At 35.8% G+C, this 22,049-nt stretch overlaps 1 protein-coding gene across 3 annotated transcripts in view; it reads right to left on the reverse strand.

Annotated features, from left to right (window-relative positions):
* The window catches only part of IMMP2L (inner mitochondrial membrane peptidase subunit 2), an 860,599-nt gene that overhangs the window by 780,677 nt on the left and 57,873 nt on the right, over positions 1-22,049 (reverse strand). For all 3 annotated transcript variants that reach the window (XM_004741947.3, XM_004741948.3, XM_013051034.2), the window contains one exon: positions 9,287-9,390. In XM_004741947.3, coding sequence (XP_004742004.1) covers positions 9,287-9,390 — 104 coding nt within the window. The remainder of the gene's footprint in view (positions 1-9,286; positions 9,391-22,049) is intronic.

A 22,049-nucleotide genomic window follows, 5' to 3' on the forward strand; every position in this document is an offset into this window, starting at 1 on the left:
TGCTCTTCAGGTGCCATCTTAAAATTCCTATCACTTTGAATGTGTTTTGTAAGTGAAGTCCAATAGGACAATAGAGCATATGCTACGGGATTGTTGTCTGAAAAGAAGGCTATTTCTCTTTCATTTTTGAAGAATAGTTCCTGTAGGTACAAAATTCTAGGCTGAAATTTTTTTTCTCCCCTTTAGCACTTTACAGATATCATTCAGTTATCTCCTGTCTCCCACCGGTTAAGAAGTCAGCTATCTTTTTGCTTCTTTGAAGATGATATGCATTTTTTTTTTTCTTCTCAAGATTTTTCTATTTTTCTTTGGCTTTCAGGGGTTTGACTAGCATGTGCCCTAAATGTATTTTTTCACTGTATTTTTCCTGATTGGGTTTTTAGTGCTTCTTGATTCTATATGTCAATGTCTTTCATAAGTTATGGAAAATGCAGGGCACCTGAGTGGCTCAGTCAGTTAAGCATCTGTCTGCCTTTGGCTGAGGTCATGATCCCCAGGTCCTGGGATGGAGTCTTATATCCGGCTCCTTGCTCAGCAGGGAGACTGCTTCTCTTCTCTTTCTCTCTCTGTGACAAATAAATAAATAAAATCTTCTTTAAAAAGTTATGGAAAATGTTTGACCTTTATTTATATTGCTTCCTCTGTCCCACTCTCTCTCCTCCTCTTCCTCTTCTGCTACTCCAATTAGATGGACATCAACATTTTTCACTATGTGCTACACATACCTCTTGCACTATTCATTGTATATCACAATCTTGTATCCCTCCATACTCCAGTGTAGAGATTTTCTAACTGACCTTTCACCCTGTTCATGAATCCTCTCCATGGCTGTGTCATATTGGCTGTCAACCACATTAACTGAGGTTTTTTGTTTTTTTGTTTTTGGGTTTTTTTTTTAGATTTTATTTATTTATTTATTTGACAGAGAGAGACATAGTGAGAGAGGGAACACAAGCAGGCTTCCTGCTGAGCAGGGAGCCCAATGAGGGGCTCAATCCCAGGACCCTGGGATCATGCATGACCTGGGCTGAAGGCAGATGCCTAATGACAGCCTCCCAGGCACGCCCACATCAACTGAATTCTTATCTTCAGTTATCCTAATTTTCACTTCTAGAATTCATTTTGATTTTTTTTAATACATTCTGATTCTCCGATGATATTATCCATCTTTTCACCAATTTTTAATATGCTAATTATAATTATTTTATAGCCCGTATCTGATCATTCCAACAGCTAGAGCACCATAAGATCTGTTTCTATTATTTATTGTTTTATTTTGTTTTTGTCTTGGTCCTGGCTTCTGACATGCATGGTGATTTTTTACTGAATGCCAACTATTGGGCACAAAAACTTATGGAAACTCTGCATGATGTCTCTCGCTTCTGGCAAAGACAGTTTAAGTAAAGGCAGATGGCATTAAAATCAGGATTGAGTTTATCAGAGGCTGCATCTCAATTTTTGTAAGTCGTGGTCTATTTCTAGTTCTCCACGACTCCTGGGATATATGTTCAAGGCTCCCAATTAAAAATATGGAGCATTTGAACAAGGTCCTGCCTCATCCTCCTAGAATTCTAGTTTGATTCACTAGGGGTATAAAACTGTCAAAGATTCTACTCAGCATCTCACTATCTTAGCTGCCACTCACAAGGTGCCACAAAGTGACAAATAACCCAAGATAAAAGGTAGCACTGAATACAGGGTGCACTTCAATGTGGTTCTCTTCACTCTGGCATCTTTGCTCTTTGACAGAGCCACAATGCATGTAGGTTGTTTTGTTTTTTGTTTTGTTTTTGTTTTAATGCAGCTTTTTTTATGTTTCTCAGTATAGGCCTTAGTTTGAAATAATCTAGTCCAACCCAGATGAAAATGGAAATCAGATATTGATTGATCTTAGTAGCCTATCTTTATATATGTATCTATATCTTAATGGTTTCAGAAGAATTTTAAAATAGGTTGGCCTATTTTAATAAATATGTATTTAAATAAAAATTAAGAAATATGTATTTAAATAAACTATGTAACAGTTTATTTTTCTGAGTTATATTTACTGTTTGAAACTTAAATTGTCTGCTTCTCCAAAATAATTATTTCTTTGCTACCATTATTATTTAAGCTTACATTCAAAATGCTTCTCCCTAAGAGTTCAATCTGACTGATTACATGTAATATGTAGTGCTGTCCTGAAGTTTCTTTTTCTTTTTTTTTAATAAAAGTTACAGTGTTCTCAGATACCAGATTTTTTCACAGTAAAAATAAAAGAGTTACAACATAAGTAACTGTTTACTATAAAACAGTTACAAACATAAGTAGCTACTATTTCATAGAATGTTGCCTGTATAACTTTGTTCTTTGACAATTTCCCGTTATTGCTCAAAGGATATAAGATTTAGGAAATGAGTTGAGCAAAAGCTATGAATATCTCCTATAGTTGTATTACCATAAAATCTCGATAATTCAAAATTGAAATTTATGATCACTGAAACATTTCCTAGCTCAGAACTGTGGAAATGTTTTGTTGCATAATTAAATGTATAACAACTGTGGAAGCAGTTTATCCTACTCAGAAAAGCAAATTAATATTAAAGACTACCTTAAAGGTACTAACTTGTTGTATGCCTATACAGAGCAGTTACAAAATCAGTTTACTCTATATCAAATACTAGCAATAAATAATAATAAATATTTATTATTTATTATTAAATAAATATTATTATTTATTTATAAACATTTATTATTACATAAATAAACTGTCTTATTTTTAAAGTATCATTTGTAAATATACCTAGTAATGACTGCAAACTACAATGGGTAATTGAAAATGCTGAAAACTAAATGTCTCATCAAAATTAACTGCAAAATGGATTTCACTGTCCACCATTTTCACAGTCTATTAATTTTAGAAGAAGGAGGAGGAGGAGAAGAAGGAAGAGGAGGAGAAGAAGAAAAAGTAAAAGAAAAAAAAGATAAATTTTGCTTATGAAGCTTTCTTTGAAAGTCACGGTCTTTGTAACTTTGTGTTCCTCAAACGTACAATATTACCTACAAACTAAGAAAAATATTTGGCTATAAACAAAATGACAAATTGGGAATGAGTACAGATTCAACAGATAAGCATCCACAATTACCTTCCTCCAGCTCAACAGATAACTGGCTTTTAATACAATGAGAGGTCATGACTCAGTACTGTCATTGCTCTGATCATTTTGTTCAAAACCTGAATTTGGTTTTTTAGCAGATTAATTTACCTTGGCGGATTAAGGGATCTTTAAAGATTTACAAGCACTCAAGACACAAAGAAACTAGCACCTTTCATTTTTTCCAAAGGCTCAATTGTTTCATCTATTTCCCGGGCTGAAGTCTTTGCTCACATTCACTGCTAGAGAGGTAGCCATTATAGCGGCCATGTGTCAGAAAATGGCAATCAGTTTAGCATGTCACAAACCAGCTGTAGAAATTGTATGCAAACTATATGTTCATAGTAATGTCATATCGCTATTAACAAAGAGACTACATTTCATGAACCACTGTATCAGAAATTCATTACAGAAATGATATGATAGATGCCGAGATATTAGGGCCCACTTGACTTCTTTGCTGAGAATGAGTAAGGGTCTTCAACCAAACCACCACCACAACACATAGAGGCATTATAGTTTGAAGGTCAAGAATACAGGAGTTGATGAGAGGCACTTCAAAACTTTGCTTTTCCATTTACTAGCTATATGTCCTTAAGCAACTTGCTTATTCTCTCTATACCTCACTGTTCTCATCTACAATATAGGAATAACAACAGGACCTATCGTCAGGGGTGGTTAGAATAAGGATTAAAATAAAAATGAAATAGAACTCTTAACCCAGTGACTGGAAAACAACAGTCAATACATATTAAAAACTGTTGTGGGGGTACCTGGCTGGCTCAGTTGGTTGAATATGTGCCTCTTGATCTCATGGTCATGAATTCAAACCCCATACTAGACATGGAGTCTACTTAAAAAACAAACAAACAACTGCTGAGGATACCTTTTTTTCTCTCTCTCATAGACTGCATGTCTTTTTTCTTTGTCTTTGTACCTGATCACCCCAATACTCTTCCCAATACAAAGTGTTTCACTATCTTGGGATGTCTGCCTTTGCTTCACAGCAACTATCCCAGTACTGTTCCACCACAGACTTTAGGATCTCACATTAGCTGACCTTAGACACACTCCAGGAAAGCAGCAGTGGCTGATGGGAAAAGGTTAAGACACAGTGATGTCTGTCCAATAGAAACAGTGCGTGTCACATGTTTAATTCTGAATTTTCTAGTAGCCACATTAAAAAGAAAAAAAAGCAACATTTAAGTTCATTTTAATAAGGTACTTTATCTGACTGCATATACCCAAAATACCATTTTAACAAGGGGCAATAACCACTTCAGCTGCTCAATAGTCACATTGCCTGTTACGTGAAACAGGACAGGTTCAGAGTCAAGTGGACCTAGGTTTGCATTCTGGCTCTGCTATTCACTTGCTATTTACTTGCTAAATATCATTTTCACTGTGTTAAAAATAACCATTTCCAGATGCTGTTATGAGAATTAAGTAAAAATGGCATACACAAAGTGCATAGCACAATGTCTGATATACAGGGGTACTCATAAAATGAGAATTTCCCTACCCGCATCTTCTATTCTAGAACTGAACATGGGTTCAATGTAGTATGATCTATGAGCCAGCCTTAGTTCCTTCTCTTCCATCTGTACTATAAGCTTTAGCCTTTCCTCTATCTGCACAGCTCTCCCTCCTTGCTTCCTAGCAGCAGTAAATGGGACTGTGTGGACTTCAGGAAGCCATGAGTCTCTTAGCCATGACGCAAGTATGGAGTCCTTAGAATCCAAAATGACTTAGGCGAGAGCATTTCCTTCTCTGTCCCTATCTCATCTGCCTGTAGCTTTACCACTGCTACAGCTTCCCCAGCAAGTGCCATCAACTGCAATGCTTCCCCACGGGAACATACACTGACCTCAAAATTTCTAAAGGTGAAGATTTTTCTACAAAATAACTGGGAGAACCCTTCAAAAGTGTCAAGATCAAAACGGACAAAGGACAAATGAGGAACTATAACAAATTGGAGGAGACTAGAGACATTTAAAAAAAAATCAAAATGAAATATGAGATCCTAAATGAACATTTGTGGGAAAACTGGTGAAACTCACATAAGGTCTGCGAGTTAGATAAATAAATAAAATAAACAATAGTATTATTGTATCAAGGTCAAGTTCCTCATCTCAGTAAGTGTACCATGGTAATGTACAATGTTAATTTAGGGGGGTATAAGATGAAAAGTCTGCTGGTCTAAGGGATAACATGGTGACTACAGCTGAGAACACTGTATTGTTTCATTGAAATTTGCTAAGAAAGTAGAACTTAAATGTTCTCACACACAAAAGGTAATTATGTAAGGTGACAGATGTGTTAACTCAATGGGGTGAATCCTATCATTATATATGTATATATATAATATATATATATATGTATATATTATATATATACATATATATATATATATATAAAATCATCCCACTGTGTGCTTTAAATATCACAATTCATTTGTCAATTACACGTCAGTAAAGCTGAAAAAAACAACACTAGAGGTTATATGGGAACTTTCTATACTATTTTTATGACCTTTCTTCAGGTCTAGTATCATTTCAAACTAAAAAGCTAGAACACTTTAAAGTGTGATTATTTGAGACTTTATTATGAAGGAAACTCTGTCTCAATGGATTTGTTAATTGACATATCACTGTAAATATGCTACTTATGTTAAGCCTACTGCAGTAAGGCCATCACACAAGTTAATGAAAAGTCAATTCCAAGGTATAGAAAATCCACCTTAATCACCACTATTAGTTCACAAATCCACTAAGAGAGTATGATGTCACCTACATACATTCAGTAATACCAAGGACTTGATGACAGCCAAGTCATGTTTTATGTGACAAGTAATGTTTTTAAACAAATGTATCTTTTGATTTAACATTATTGAATAACATGCTTAAATATCAGCTCCACTGAGACCAACTTTTCACAGAAAGAAAGTGACAGGAAAAGATAAGGAAGAGATGCAAAGAAGCATATTCTAATATGCACCTCCTCAGACCCTCCACCCTTTAGGGAACAGCCTTGGTCAATAAACTCTGAACAAAACCCACTGCAATAGAAAAGAAAGTCTGTTCTGCTACAGCATGTGTTTCTGTAACATGAATCGGCTCATAGGGACTAGGGAGAAAGGGTTTCAATGTAAAGCAGAAGCTGCATTAGTTCACATGGAATTTTTTCCCAGATCATTAATGTGTTGCCTCATTAATAATAGCAACTGAAGGCTAAGTACACTAACAGCAATAAGCCAGGAAGGAATCAGTATTATATATTTGATCCTTCTCTTACAAGTGCTTATTGCAAGTTCAACCCTGATCTTTGTTTAAAATATATATACATATATATATATATATATTTATATTATATTATATATAACAGATTATAAATAATTATATATACATATGAAGGTAAAACACATATATAATAATATATATAATATATATTATTTATATTATATATTATGTTATACATATATATCTATATATGAAGGTAACACTGAACAATAAGCAGAGGATAAACCTCTGGTATCAGTACACTTTGTACAAAGCTTGTAATCTTCTCACTATTTGTAACTTCTGATGAAAATGTCCCTCTGCCCTTGTATACACAGACAAGCTCAACCCTTCCTTACATTGCCTCCCACCAACTTACCTTCAACTTTATCGTTTTAAATATATCCTACATTTACTGCACTGCTTATTTATAAAAAATTTCATGTCGTTTCAATTGTGCTAGCAGTTTTATTGAATTGTTATTGTTTTCATTAGTGCTCTAGTTACAAAGTTGCATTAGCCCTACTACTTTATGAATTTGCAAACTGTAATTTTTCCAGAAATGTATATATAATAATAAAAATGCTGTATTTCCATATACACTGAATATATAAAGCACTCTCCCAGGATATTTTTAGATATAAACTGTCTTACTACCTTGTTTCCAAAGATTTTATGTGTCAATGAAATGTGTCATATCAATTTATAAACAAAATGAGGAACTATATTTTCTATTTAGCCTTAAATACAAATTGAGTCACTCATTTCTTGAATCACACATCTCTTAAATAGACAGAATGTTCTGATATAATAATGATAATTATCATCTAAGTTAAAACCAGACTGATACATTTTGTAAGAAAAGCAAATATTCAGTGTTGACATGAATTAAATATATATTCATGAACATTAATCAAACCAACATCAGTCTTTTCAAATGAAGCAGTCTATAAAATGTCTAAATATAATAAGGACATTTAGAAAACATTTTTGCTCATAAAACTAAAAAGATATTTTAAATGTGTTTATATGGTAAAAAAGAATTTAGCAAAAGACTTTTTGTTTCTTTCTCAAAAAAAAAATCATTACCTAATGATTATTTGTTGTTAAATAATATAATACCAATGACTAAGCATTCTTTTACGTAAACGGTTCCTTCTAGCAACCAGCATTATGAAAGAAAATTTGTGTTATTTGCACATGACAGAAATACAACACATAATTAACTCATTAAAAATACAGTTCAACCCAAGGAGTTATAATTTATTATATCAACCCCAATTCAGATATACTATTTTTAAATTAATTTATATAATAAATATCAATTAGTTTAATAATTACATAAGAGAATACTATTCTCTTTCTCACATAGTCCATAACATGCTAGCATACTTTTATGGACCCAAGCAACCCTGAATTTCAAGGGACCTTTTTTTTTTCCCAATTACCTATTCAAATTTACTTGCTTAGAGATTATCAGCATGTTTCTCTAGGGAAAAAAAAAAAAAACCTGCACAATTGTCTGCTTATAGTGTGACCTCTTTCACTTGGGTGGGTATCCTTCTCCATCACTGACTAAGTGAGAATGTAACCTTGTCAAACCGAAGGCAAAAGAATAATGAGCACACAACAGGCTAACCCAGCATGGAAAAGGTTGTTAAGGAGGTTGCAAAACAAAGTACTCTGAATGACAAAACAGAAGTAGAGTCCAAAGAGTAGGTTTATATTAAAGAAAGCCCTCAATAACATGAAAAGCATTAAATCCCCACCCTTGGATTTCTGCCATACAAAACTCCATTCAAATGTAATTATTTTATCAGTTAGTAACCAGATTTGATTAATATGTTTTTGAATGAATCCTGGTAAAACAGGCTTGAAGGAGACACCTTTGTGAAACATCTATTTCCACAAAGAGCTAGCCAAAAGTAAGTATAAACAAGTAGATCATGTTTTATGTTTACCAAACAATTACATTCTCATCCAACAACAACAACAAAAAACAACAAATATTCCAATTAAAGAACCAGAAATATAAACTGGAAGTCTTCACCAAACACCAGGATTTGACTATCATTAAAACAAATGACAGTAACTGCCGTATTAATTGCTACCCAGATGTACTAACTGCCATCACAGGGAAACATAGGAAAACATTTTTATAAGTGGTTGAAACCAGAAATCAGGCAAGTTCTGTTAGTCTTTGAAGTGTGAATTTACTTTTAAAACAAACAAATCTCAAACCTAAACCATTTAAGCACGTGCTGGTTCTATGTATTATATCATTGCATCAATCATGCACACTTGGGCGTTCTTTTTCTACATTAAGACTGGCATGAAACTCTTGTTCCTGACAAGTTATACTTTAACAGAGAAACAGTGCCACCTTTTGGTCCCAAACAAAAGCCTCCAGTCTACTAATCTTCCAAATTGCCTTATTTCAGTTCTATCACTCAGACATCCATAAAAATGTCACTGAACTTCATGTCGCAATTATCATCTTCTAGAAATATTGTGTACCTACACAAACTAATAAAAATGAAATTAACATTAAGGTTGCTTCCAAGAGCAAAATTTCAAAATAATCCAAACTGATACCAAATACATGTACTTTAGATCACCAATATAATTTCTAATCAACATATCGTCAAAGACATTTTACCAAATTCAAGTATGTCGACCAACTGATATATTTTAAATATAAAAGAAAAATCCTTTTTTATAGCATTGTTACATTTCAAAATTGATTTTTAAAAATATATTAACTTAACATGTATCATTAATTTAGTAATTAGCAATGATATTAACAGCAAATTATCAGTTAAACCAATTATAAGTATCTTTATATACAAATATAATATGCTTCTGATTACTTACACCAATGACACAATGTCACCACGTTGTACTTCAAAATTCCTCACTTTCCAGTGGTTCAAAAGCACCACATCAGATGATTGGCTCCCCCCAGGATTCAAAGAAGGCTAGAAAATAAGAAGAAAGAGACACATCTATCATTTGTATTTTTCAATCTTCATGGTTCCTTGCACTTCACAGCTTTAGTGCAGTGCAATAAAACATTTCTAATATAGTAGCTTTCAATGAATTGCTTTTCTAAAGTAACTGCCAATGATGAGTTTTCAAAAAGACTCATCGGTATTCTTCACAGGTGAATGGGGTGGGGGGGGAATACATCACCAATACTCATTTGAAAGGAAAATGTGCTAGATATTCAAATCTTTACAAGCTCCAGTAAAGAGGTATGAAAAGCTTTAAGAAGGATTATTAAAAAAAAAAAGGGGGGTGGGGGAAGAAGTGAATCATACCTCCCAAAGGAATATTCAGATGGGATCGAATGCCACAGTAGTGCACATCACTGTTCCATTGGGGGAAAAGAAGAAATAATCTCCAATCAACCAGGGAAACAGCCATATGAAAAAGAGAAGGGAACAGAAGAAACAAGGGATGGGACAATCATAGGAGATGTGGGCATTTCCCTCGTTGACCTCTTCTAGAGAGAGCAGGGAGCGAGTATCCAGGTCCCAGTTTCAACCTAGTAAGAGACCTTCACCTTAGGATTTGTATGAGTCTAGATGTGCCTGAGGACGGATGGGGCAAAAACTGAAACATGTTTTATGTAAGGATTCATCTGAAGGTCGGGAACCATTAAGGCATAAAAATCTGAGGAACCATGAAGACAACACACCTGTCACTTGGACAGGGGTGCCAAAAAAAGCCAGTAAATAACAAGTCTGAAACCTGAGGTGGGAACAGAGAAAATAAAAAGAGAACAGGGAAAAACTAGGATAGCTTTCTCGCCATTGACTCTCCAAGGTCTCTGGGCATGCCACGAGGGGAAAGCGCAATCTCTGTGGTAGTGGGGCAAGGGCCAAACCACAGTGGAGCCCCTCCACCCTCACTGACAGGGGCAGCACAGCCCAGGGCAGAAGCCCGGAAAACAGTGGATGCCACACAACAGCCAGCCTCCGGAGCAGGAGGGATACACTCTTTCTCAAAGACTCCTGAAATTATTTGAAGATTTCCATAAAGCCAATGTGAGCAAAGCTGTAAAAATATTGTGTGGGCGCAATTATCGTGATCTTTTTGTGACTCCCCATATTTTCTCATGGCCAAAATATACTGGACATTTCTGAAGATCTCAAATACTCCCACAGCTTCTACCAACTCCTTTACATGATATGCCTAAGTATCACTATCTTTATTTTTAAATTCTGGGCTACTCATTTAACTTGACTATCTCATGTAAAATTCAACACAATTAAATGCAAATTGTCATTCTTTCTTACCAAAAAAGCTTTTCTTTCTTATTTTCTTATATCTTGGTTACCATTTTCCCAGTCAACCAGCTTAAAATCTTGGTTATCTTTTTACTTCATATGGAACCAATCACCAAACTAAGGAGTTTTATTGTTTTCTTCATGAAGTCTTTCACTTATGGTCCGATCTTCCTCTTCCCTCTCCCATTAACATAACTGAAGCACCAACTGTCATATAACTAATCATTTTCACCTGCAAATCAGAAAGGAATGATTCCATTTCTTTTTAGCCATATGATTTTGAACTAGTTTTTTTATTATGTTTCCATTTCCTTACTAGTAAAGTGGTGATAATTAGTAACTAGGCTAATTAGTAATAATACACAATAATAGCCAGTACTGACCAAGAGCTCAACTGTTCTTTTAATGATAACCAGACATAGTGAGTGCTTACCATGTGCAAGGCACTGTTCTAAGAGTTTTACAAATATTAACTTCCTTGGTGAGATCATTCACTTCAAGGGCATAGAACAGTTCTTGAACCACAGATAAGCTCTCAGTAATCTCTATAACTGGTAATATTTATTAAACAATTTTAATGATAGGTAGTTTTGTGTCCTTTCTCAGGTTCTTCTGGCTCCATAATAAAGAACAGAGCTGATACAGTAGGATGAATCCAAGGGGCTTTTTCGGGCCATGTGCTAGGGAATGGAACTTTTGCCATCAGACAGTAGGGTTAGATTAAAAATTCAGCTTCCATGGGGGTTCATTCTCTCTCATTCCTATTCTCTATCTCCCTCTCTGTCTTTGAGTTTACTATCTTACAAGTCTTTTCTTGTATATTTCTTTCTATTTCTCCCCCTATACAACTGATGTAATAAAGGTGGCCTGGGGAGAGGCCACCTGAACCATAAAGAGAAAAATCTCCTCATTGTACTTTCACTGGGTCTGTTTCTTCTCCTTGCCACCAGATTAACGAAGAACAAAGTGATTTAGTAATCTGACTGCTCTTCCTCAGTCTCTTTTATCGCTGTTTTTCAAAAGTTTGTGGCTACTGCTCATAATGAGAAATGCATTTAACACACATGGACAAACACAATTCTGAACAAAATTCCACAAGACAATAATTACCTTTATGACATGTACCCTGGTATTTTCTATTCTCTCCTAATCTGTTTTGAAAATTCTGTCTATAACCAACCATATTAAGTTCACATCCACTGTCTTGATTTTGCAACTGACTAGTAAGTTGCATTCCGCAGTGCTAAAATCATAACTTTAGACAATTCTTCTTCAACCATTATCCTATGACTATTGCAATTTTCCAGAATTCCACCTTTAGTTCATTCATTAGGGTTTTTAAATTCTTCCCCTGAAAGTCTCATCAACATTCTCAGTTGCAAATACCATCCACATACCAATGACATCTAAATGTGTAGTCCCCAAATCACTTTCTTCTCTATCCTCAATCTGCAGCACTTCACAAGATAGCACGTGCAGACTGTAATGTAATTTTTGCTTACCTGTCTGTCTCTACAACTAAGCAAGAAGCATTTTTATCCACCATGGTAACCCATAGTTATTTTATACTCCCAACACCAACTACTTCTCTTAGAACTCATAGCTCTCTAAGTGGTTGCTAGACATCTCATCTGGTTAAGTCATTCCCCTACCTTAAATCCTTCACTAACTTCCTAATACTACCAATATGATGGGCTTCAAAATCAAAATCAGGACATACATGATCTGCAGGACCCTATCATTCCCCATTTACATAGTTCCTACCTGTTAAATTAAACCATAAGTAGCGTATTCACTGACACTTCCGAGCTATCATATAAGCAAATATTTCTGCCTGAAACGTTCCCTTTTTCCACTTTCTGCCATCTTGTTAACTCACACAGCAAAACAGCATTTGCATCTCATGAGGCAATTTCACAGGAATTCTTTCCTAACCCTCATTTCTGCTTCTCCCTATTGCCAGCTTCAGTGTCCGTTACGTAATCAAAACTCTCAAGTTCCCCATCACCAATCTGTGATCATTTCTATCACACCATATTTAAATATGCATTCTAATTATTGCTTTATCTCTCTTTCCAAGATCCTGTAAGCCTTTTGAGAATATGTTGTTTCTTATCTCTGTGTACTTGACATCTAGGCACATAGGGTGATTAATAATTTTCAGTGGAAAGGCTGAGAAATATCAATTACTGAAATTCCCCCCAAACTTCCTAAATTAACATGCCCAGAAGAAAGGTCATATTCTGCTCCAGCTCCCAATTATATTTCTGTATTCCCCTCCTTAGTTAACAGTATACCATTCACCCTGCTCCACAGACTAAAATACTCCTGAGTTAGCTTCACTTTCTTGCTCTCCCTTTGGTCTCTCGTCATCTGACTGTTCCTCTGCCCAGAATACCTTTCTCCTACTTGGAAAATTCTACTTATCTCTCAAAGCACAGCTTGGATGATGACTTCTGTATGAAGCCTTGAATAAACAAAATACCTGCAGCTCCCTTATAGAAATTAGGAAATTACGTACTGGTGCTCCAAGCCAGAGGACAAAGAATCCCCATAGACTCCAATCCTGACACTTGGATTCATCTTTTCCTTATAGATCACTTGTCAACCAGCTTTTCTAACTCCAATTGTTAGAATCAAAAGGTAATGAATTGCAAACAAAACATCTATGTAGGGAAAAAATCCCAGAAGGAAGCATGTCTAATTTCAAACAGTAAAATATTAGAATCATCAGTCAACACCTGGAAGACCTTGTTTGATTTTATAAAGGAAACAATACAGTTTTCTTTTACCTTTCCTCTCCTCTACAAGGTTACATTTAATCATTCCCCCATCTGTGCTCCCTTTGCTATTGAGGTTGACTTCAACGATACTTCTTAAAACCTCGTTATAGGTACCTGCCTACATACATGACTCCTTCATTCAACTGTAAGCTTTTCACTTGCAGAAATCATGGCTTACCCATGTTTGTGTGCCCTGAAGAAGAGCTGAAAATAGTATTTCTGTATTTAAAAGTTTAAAATATTAAAGGTTTTAAAAGCATTTTTAAATAAGATGGTTCCTAGGCAATGTACATTATCTAAACAATGTATACATTTCTTTTCATAAAAACATATTCTAGGTAAGTCTAGTAAGAAATCTTTTGTGCTGCATCAAGTTAGGCAATTTAAACACTAGCAATAAAGTTGAGGAGTGCTTTATTATTATGCATAATGAAATAATGCTGGTGTAGAATTCATTATGTGAAATAGAATAAAACAGAATAAAATTTTCACAACAGAATAAAATTTTTTCTTCACTGTTCATTTATGAATATGAATAATACTTATCTTATAGAAAAATTTTCTTCAATTGGGAAACTATTCTATGGGACTATAACAACCATAGTTCTTTGTACTTCAATTTAAAAACTTATTAAAAAGAAGAAGCACTTAAGTTCCTGAGTTTCCTAAAACAACTTTTGAGAAGGAAGAAAAATAATGCACTAACTTCAAAATGAAAAATTTATATGAAAAGCTCATTCAAATAATGCTATTTCAGAAAAATTAGTAAGTCATGTTATTACTTAGAAATTTTACATCTCACTTTTCCTTGTGGGAATGGCAGTTTATGCTTCAAACAGAGAAGTAATCTTTTCAAATCAAAGAAGTTACACACATGAAATCTAAATTAAAAGTCATAAACTTTCGGAGACTAATGTAACCAGAGTCTGTATTTTCTTGCCATATTGTTAATACCTTAAATCCCAGATTTGCCAAGACAAAATCAAAATTATAACCAACTTAAGATAATCAACTTTGGAAGTAAGAAACCTCAGAGAATGGGGCACCTGCATGGCTCAGTTGGTTAAGCCATTGCCTTCGGCATAGGACATGATCCTGGAGCCCCGGGATCGAATCCCTCATTGGGTTCCCTGCTCATCAGGGAGTGTGTTTCTCCCTCTGACCCTCATCTCTCTCATGTTCTCTCTCACTCTCTCAAATAAATAGATAAAATCTTAGAAAGAAAGAAAGAAAGAAAGAAAGGAACCTGAGAATATTTAATCTAGGAGTTTCCACCTCCATTTCAAAAATACATGTTCCTCCTGGGAGTCAAGGAGATTTTGAGTTGTAAGGAAAAAAACACTGATAATCATTGGGATTACAAACCCCACAGCTGTTCTGCCCACCTTTCCTTCAGTGACTGGCATCTTCAAGTGCAATCTATTCATGAGCTCCCACCATGCAGCAGTAAGGTTAAAAATCAACAACTTACCCAAAACCAGACAAAGACCACACCAAAAAGGAGAATTGCAGACCAATATCCCTGATGAACACAGATGCAAAAATTCTCACCAAGATACTAGCCAATAGAATCCAACAGTACATTAAAAAGGACTATTCACCATGACCTAGCGGGATTTATTCCTGGGCTGCAAGGGTGGTTCAATATCTGCAAATCAATCAGTGCGGTACACTACATTAATAAAAGAGAGGACAAGAACTATGTGATACTCTCAAAAGATGCAAAAAAAAAAAAATCATTTGACAAAGTATAGCATCCTTTCTTGATTAAAACTCTTCACAGGGCAGGGGTAGAGGGAACATTACTCATAGAACCATCTACAAAAAGCCCACAGCAAATATCATTCTCAAGATCAGTAACACAGCAGCGATGTCCACTACTACCACTGTTGTTCAACATAATACTAGAAGTCCTAGCTTCAGCAATCAGAAAGAGAGGGAGAAAGGAAGAAAGAAAAAAAGAAAGAAAGAGCATCCAAAAAAGCAAAGAAGTCATACTCTCGCTCTTTCCAAATGTCCTGACACTCTCTACACAAAACCCAAAAGGTCTCCACCCCAAAACTACTAGAACTCATACAGGAATTCAGCAAAGTGGCAGGATATAAAATCAATACACAGAAATCATTTGCATTTCGATACAGTAGCAATGAGACAGAAGAAAGAGAAATTAAGGAGTCAATCCCATTTACAATTGCACCAAAAACCACAAGATACCTAGGAATAAACCTAACCAAAGAGGCAAAGGATATGTACTCAGAAAACCACAGAACACTCATGGAAGAAATTGAGGAAGACACAAAGAAATGGAAAAACTTTCCATGTTCATGGATTGGAAGAACAAATATTGTGAACATGTCTATGCTACCTAAAGCAATCTACACATTCAATGCAATCCCTATCAAAATACCATCTACTTTTTTCACCAAATTGGAACAAATAATCCTAAAAATTGTATGGAACCAGAAAAGACCCCAAATAGCTAAAGGACTGTTGAAGAAGAAAACCAAACCTGGTGGCATCACAATTCCAGACTTCAGCTCTATTACAAAGCTATAATCATCAAGATAGTATGGTACTGGCACAAAAACAGCCACGTAGATCAATGGAACAGAATAGAGAACCCAAAAATGGACTTTCAACTCTTTGGTCAACTGATCTTCAACAAAGCAGGAAAGAATGTATAATGGATAAAAGACAAACTATTCAACAAATGATGTTGGGAAAATTGGACAGCCACATGCAGAATGAAACTGGACCACTTTCCTACACCATACCCTAAAATAGGCTCAAAATGGATGAAAGGCCTAGATGTGAGAGGAGAATCCATCAAAATCCTTGAGGAGAACACAGGCAGCAACCTTTGTGACCTTGGTTACAGCAATTTCTGACTAGACACATCCCAAAGGCAAGGGAAACACATGCAAAAATGAACTAATGGGACTTCATCAAGATCAAAAGGTTTTGCACAGCAAAGGAAACAGTCAACAAAACTGAAAGACAACTGACAGAATGTGAGACTATATTTGTAAATGACATATCAGATAAAGGGCTGGTATCCAGAATCTATAAAGAATTACCAAATTCAATACCCAAAGAACAAATAATCCAATCAAGAAAAGGGCAGAAGACAAAGACAGACATTTCTCCAAAAAAGACAAATGACCAACAGACACATGAAAAAATGCTCATCATCACTCAACATCAGGGAAATACAAATCAAAACCACAATGAGATATCACCTCATACTGGTCAGAATAACTAAAATTAACAAGTCAGGAAATGATAGATGTTGGCAAGGATGTGAAGAAAGGGGAACCCTCTTGCATTTTTGGTGGGAATGCAAGCTGGTGAACCACTCTGGAAAACAGTATGGATGTCCCTCAAGAAGTTGAAAATAGAGGTACTTTATCACCCAGCAATTACACTACTGGGTATTTACTCCAAAGATATAAATGTAGTAATCCAAAAGAGGACCTGCACCCAATATTTATAGCAGCAATGTCCACAATAGCCAAATTATGGAAAGAGCTCAGATATCCATCTACAGATGATAAAGAAGATGTGGGGTAAGTGTGTGTGTGTGTGTGTGTGTGTGTGTGTGTGTGAATACTACTCAGCCATCAAAAAAATGAAATCTTGCCATTTGCAATGATGTAGATAGAACTAGAGGGTATTATGCTAAGCTAAATAAGTCAATCAGAGAAAGACAATTATCACATGATCTCATTAGCATGTGAAATTTAGGAAACAAAACAGAGGATCATAGGGGAAGGGAGGGAAAAATAAAACAAGACAAAAATCAGAGAGAGAGATGAGCCATAAGAGACTCTTAATCATGGAACTAAACTGAGGGTTGCTGGAGGGGAGAGGAGTTGGAGGATGGGGTAACTGGGTGATGGACATTAAGGAGGGCACACGATATCATTAGCACTGGGTGTTATACAAGACTGATGAATCACTGACCTCTACCTCTGAAACTAATAATATACTACATGCTAACTAATCAAATTTAAATTTAAAAAAAAAATCAACTTGGAGAAGTCTTTTGGATAGCACTTGCTCCAAAGACAGAGAACTGCGTTTACATCTTGGCACTGTCTCCTTACTCGCCAGATTACCTTAAACAGATCATGAAACCCCTCTAAGCCTCATTTCCACGTCACAGGGCCATCGTGAGAAATAAAGACAGGGTCCACAAAGGGTTAACCCAGTGCATAACAGAGAGTAAACAGTCAACAGATTAATGTGATAAAGAGGATGCCAGCAACAACAGGACAAAAGGAAGCAAACAAGCACAGTATTCTTTCTGTCAGATTCAAGATAAGAATAAGCTTCTGCATATGGCTCTGTATGTTTTTTCTTTTAAATACTACACTGGAAGTCTTCTGGCTGAAGATTCTACCACTTATTTCTAAATGCTTGGTGGACTGTTTCTCCATTTCTTTTAAGAAGGTAAAGTCAACATACTTTTTTTTTTTTTACGAGAAGGAGAGAGAGATGGGGGGAAGGGCAGAAGGAGAGGGAGAAAGAGAATCTTAAGCAGGCTCCATGCCCAGTGTGCAAACTGACCAGGAGCTCGATCCCACAACACTGAGATCACAACCTGAGGTGAAACTGAACAGCCAAATTGAAGCCTAACCAAATGAGTCACCCAGGCACCCCAAGTCATTATACTTTTATTTTGGATCTCAATTATTCTGCTTTTAGGAATTAATCTTCCCAAAATTTAATGTGCACAACTAGTTAAAAATATTTTCTGTAAAAAGCTTATATCTATTATGTCTTAAATTATCATTTTTAACATACACACATACACATGCATATATAAAAAGATATTCATCAAAAATCCAAGTCATGGGGCACCTGGGTGGCTCAGTGGGTTGAGCCGCTGCCTTCGGCTCAGGTCATGATCTCAGGGTCCTGGGATCGAGTCCCGCATCGGGCTCCCTGCTCAGCAGGGAGCCTGCTTCCCCTCTCTCTCTCTCTGCCTGCCTCTCTATCTACTGTGATTTCTCTCTGTCAAATAAATAAATAAAATCTTTAAAAAAAAAAATCCAAGTCATTAGCTCTGACTGACGAGATTATGGTTTCCTTTTTTTCCCCTTTTTTGGGGTGGGGGGAGGGCGGTTGGGGGATTCTTGTAACGTTAAAAAGGTTATGGTATGATTTCCTCTGCCCTAAGTATTATATCATTCATGCTAAGAAAGACAACATAAGTCAGCAGATTTCAGCAGATGTTAATAAATTATGCTAAGCCTAGAAATAGCAGATTTCAAACATACTTTTGGAACAAGTACAACACAGCAGTTGGGCTTTAAAGCTATCTCTGATCAAAGACTATGCTGAAGGATTTTTATTTCTCCTACAAACAAATATTATTGTCAAGGTATCCTAAATTCTCAACTTGTGTCTAAATTCAAGCCAAATGACAGTTTGGGGAATTTATGTCTTGGTTTAGAAAAATAAAACTACCCTAGAGAACTGAAGAGAGACATGATGGATTTCTTACCTTGTAAAATTTAGCCATAGCCATCAATCAGTAAATGATATTATTCTGATTTTGATTTTTTCTATAAATTTTTATTAATGTTTCTGTATATTCATTTTTTAATTAAAAAAAAAAGTTCCCAACCTGTAATTCACTGCCTATCACCTACCAACAAAGCCTGGTTTTAACCTCACTTCTCTGGACACAGTGCTTTCAACCCCTTCAGACCTATAAAGAGCACCACCCACACTGGCAATATACAATCTAAAAATGTTTGAATATTACATATGGTGCTTTTCAAAGAGATGGTCCCCAGTTACAACCAGGAGGAACCTGCAGTAGCTCTCAGATTTCTTTTGAAGAACCATTATTAACTGCAGCACTGGCGAAGAAGCATGAAATACATTAAGATAAATGTATATTCCGGTAATAGATTATTCTTACTATGAGAAGCCACACTTTTGAAAGAATGTAGGTAAAATGGTCTAAAATGTCATCTTCCTTCCTATTTTTTTAAAAGATTTTACTTATTTATTTATTTGAAAGAGAGAGAAACAGAGTATGGTGGGGATGGGCCGAGGGAGAGGAAGAAACGGACTCCCCACTGAGCAGGGAGTCTGACTCAAGGGTTTCAATCCCAGGACCCTGGGATTATGACCTGAGCAGAAGGCAGATGCTTAACCAAATGAACCACCCAGGTGCCCCCTTCCCTTGTTATTGAGGCTTCTAGAGTTTTTGGATTTGCCTCACTAAGTATACAAAATAAAATGAATAATAACTGTGTCCAAGTCCGCATGAAGATTTAAGTTAGAAATGGACCATTCCTTTCAGGTAAAGGATACTTATTATCCCTACCCCTTAATACTTGACCCCTTTCAGTGACCAACCATCTAATTCAAAAATTACTCAAACTTTTACCCATAGGTCCCTTATTTTGGGAAGGGTATTAAAACCTAGAGTCACACACTCATTACGCTTGAGGGCGAAAAGAAGAAATGCAAATCCTAAGGCATCTCAGTTAGTTTAGACTTATTAAGCTGTAGTTACATCTGATACTTTATTAATAAGTACAGAATAATGGGTTCTTCGTGCCTGCTCCAGCTTCCAGATGTTCCCCCACAGGGGTGTCTGGCAATATCATGAAGTCCCCACTAGAAAGCGCCCCCTTACAGGGTCACTTGAGAGCTCTGCTCTAGACCAGGCACAACACCTTGTCCAAACCATCCTGGCAGCCTCTTTCTGCACATGTGTAGACTCAAGACAGGCCCCACAGAAGCAGGACAAGAGATACATTCTTCACATGTGCAACTTAAACAACAACAGGAAAGGAAAAGGAAGCCTTTGGTAAGGATGTGAAGCTACTAAAAAAAAATTCATTCATGTTTTCTTTCATGTGTTCATTCCTTTGTCGCTGTAAAACTACTGAATTCCAACTCTGACTGGCACTGTGCTAGGCAATGGGATATTTCACCCTTGCAAATCCAGATTTGGGCCTAATCACATTTTATTTAGAGATCTGAGAGCCTTTTTTAAAAATAACTTTGTTTTAATCTTATCCTCTTTTTTTTAATGATTTTATTTATTTATTTGAGAGAGAGAGAGCATGAGAGGAGAGAGGTCAGCAGGAGAAGCAGACTCCCCGCTGAGCAGGGGACCCGATGTGGGACTTGATCCCAGGACTCCAGGATCATGACCAGAGCCAAAGGCAGTGGCCCAACCAACTGAGCCACCCAGGCGCTCCTCTCCTCCTCTTTTTTATACATGTCCAGTTTTTCAAGCAAGCATTCCCCACTTAGGGTATTTCCTTCCCCCTTTTGACATTTCTGCATGAATCACACTCATATAAAATAACATGTACTTCTGTAGATACTTTATTTTTTCTTTATAAAGCAGGTCTTTAAAGCTATAGTAAAACAAAGTTAAAGTGGACATACACTATATTAGTTTAATTTGGAAGAGTAATGGGTTGCTAATTTTTTATTCTCCTAAACTTTTGATTTTTTCTATGCACATAGAGTGACACATCACAATTTTACGGGTATTCTCATATATTACTTGTACAAATAAAAATCTTTACAAACTATCTACAAGGTAATTTGCCAAAACATATCTAAAGTCTTTAAAGTGGTCTTATCCTTACACCTGGAAATGTTACATTTGGTTAAACAATATGGTACAAGAATACTAAAAGCCATTAACAATCACACGACAGAAAAATATTTAAGGGAGCGGGGTGCCTGGGTGGCTCAGTCAGTTAAGCCACTGCCTTCAGATCAGGTCCTGATCCCAGGGTGCTGGGATGGAGCCCTCGGGCTCCTTGCTCAGTGGGGAACCTGCTTCTCCCTTTCTCCCCTGCTCTTGTGCTCTCTCTTGCTCTCTCTCTCTCTCTCGCAAGTAAAAATAAATAAAATCTTTAAGAATACATTTTAGGATACTTGGATATGTTTGGCAAAATAAATTAGGTGAAAATATAATAAATTTAAAAAGAAATATAGAGAAAGAAGGGAGAGAGGGTGGGGGGGGAGGAAAACAGTACAGAAAAGGATAAGAATTTATAATGGTTGAGAAAGGCCAATTTTGAAGTCAAAAGCCTGGGCTTATATCTGTTTAATTCTTAACAAATTAATCTTTTTGTTCCTGTTTCTTCATCTGTAAAATGGATAATAGTACCTTCATCACAGGGTTATGGGAGATACTAAATTTACTAGTATATTTACAGTGAATACTATGTTCTAACACCCAAAATACAGAGATCATTCAATATTTTCCAACTGCTATTATTATAGAATAACATCTTAAAATTAATTTATTCTGTAAGGTGATATAGATTATTTTCATTTTGCATATTTTTCTATATTTTCCAAGTTTTCTTCAATCAATATGCAATGCCTTAGAGTAAGAACTAGTTTTTTAAAGAGAAAAACCATCTGATTTTTACATCTTTTTATTACAAGTATTTATGAAGTATGTTTTCTTCCTTAACAACTTTCTTCGGTGTTTAAGCATCCCCTTAGTTCAGATCTCTGAAACTAGGCAGCAAACTTTCTGGCTTAATGCAATAGTCCAATAACTAT

Source organism: Mustela putorius, unplaced genomic scaffold (genome assembly GCF_011764305.1).
Source record: "Mustela putorius furo isolate JIRA1106 unplaced genomic scaffold, ASM1176430v1.1 tig00003845_pilon_pilon_pilon, whole genome shotgun sequence".
Classification (NCBI taxonomy): Eukaryota; Metazoa; Chordata; class Mammalia; order Carnivora; family Mustelidae; genus Mustela; species Mustela putorius.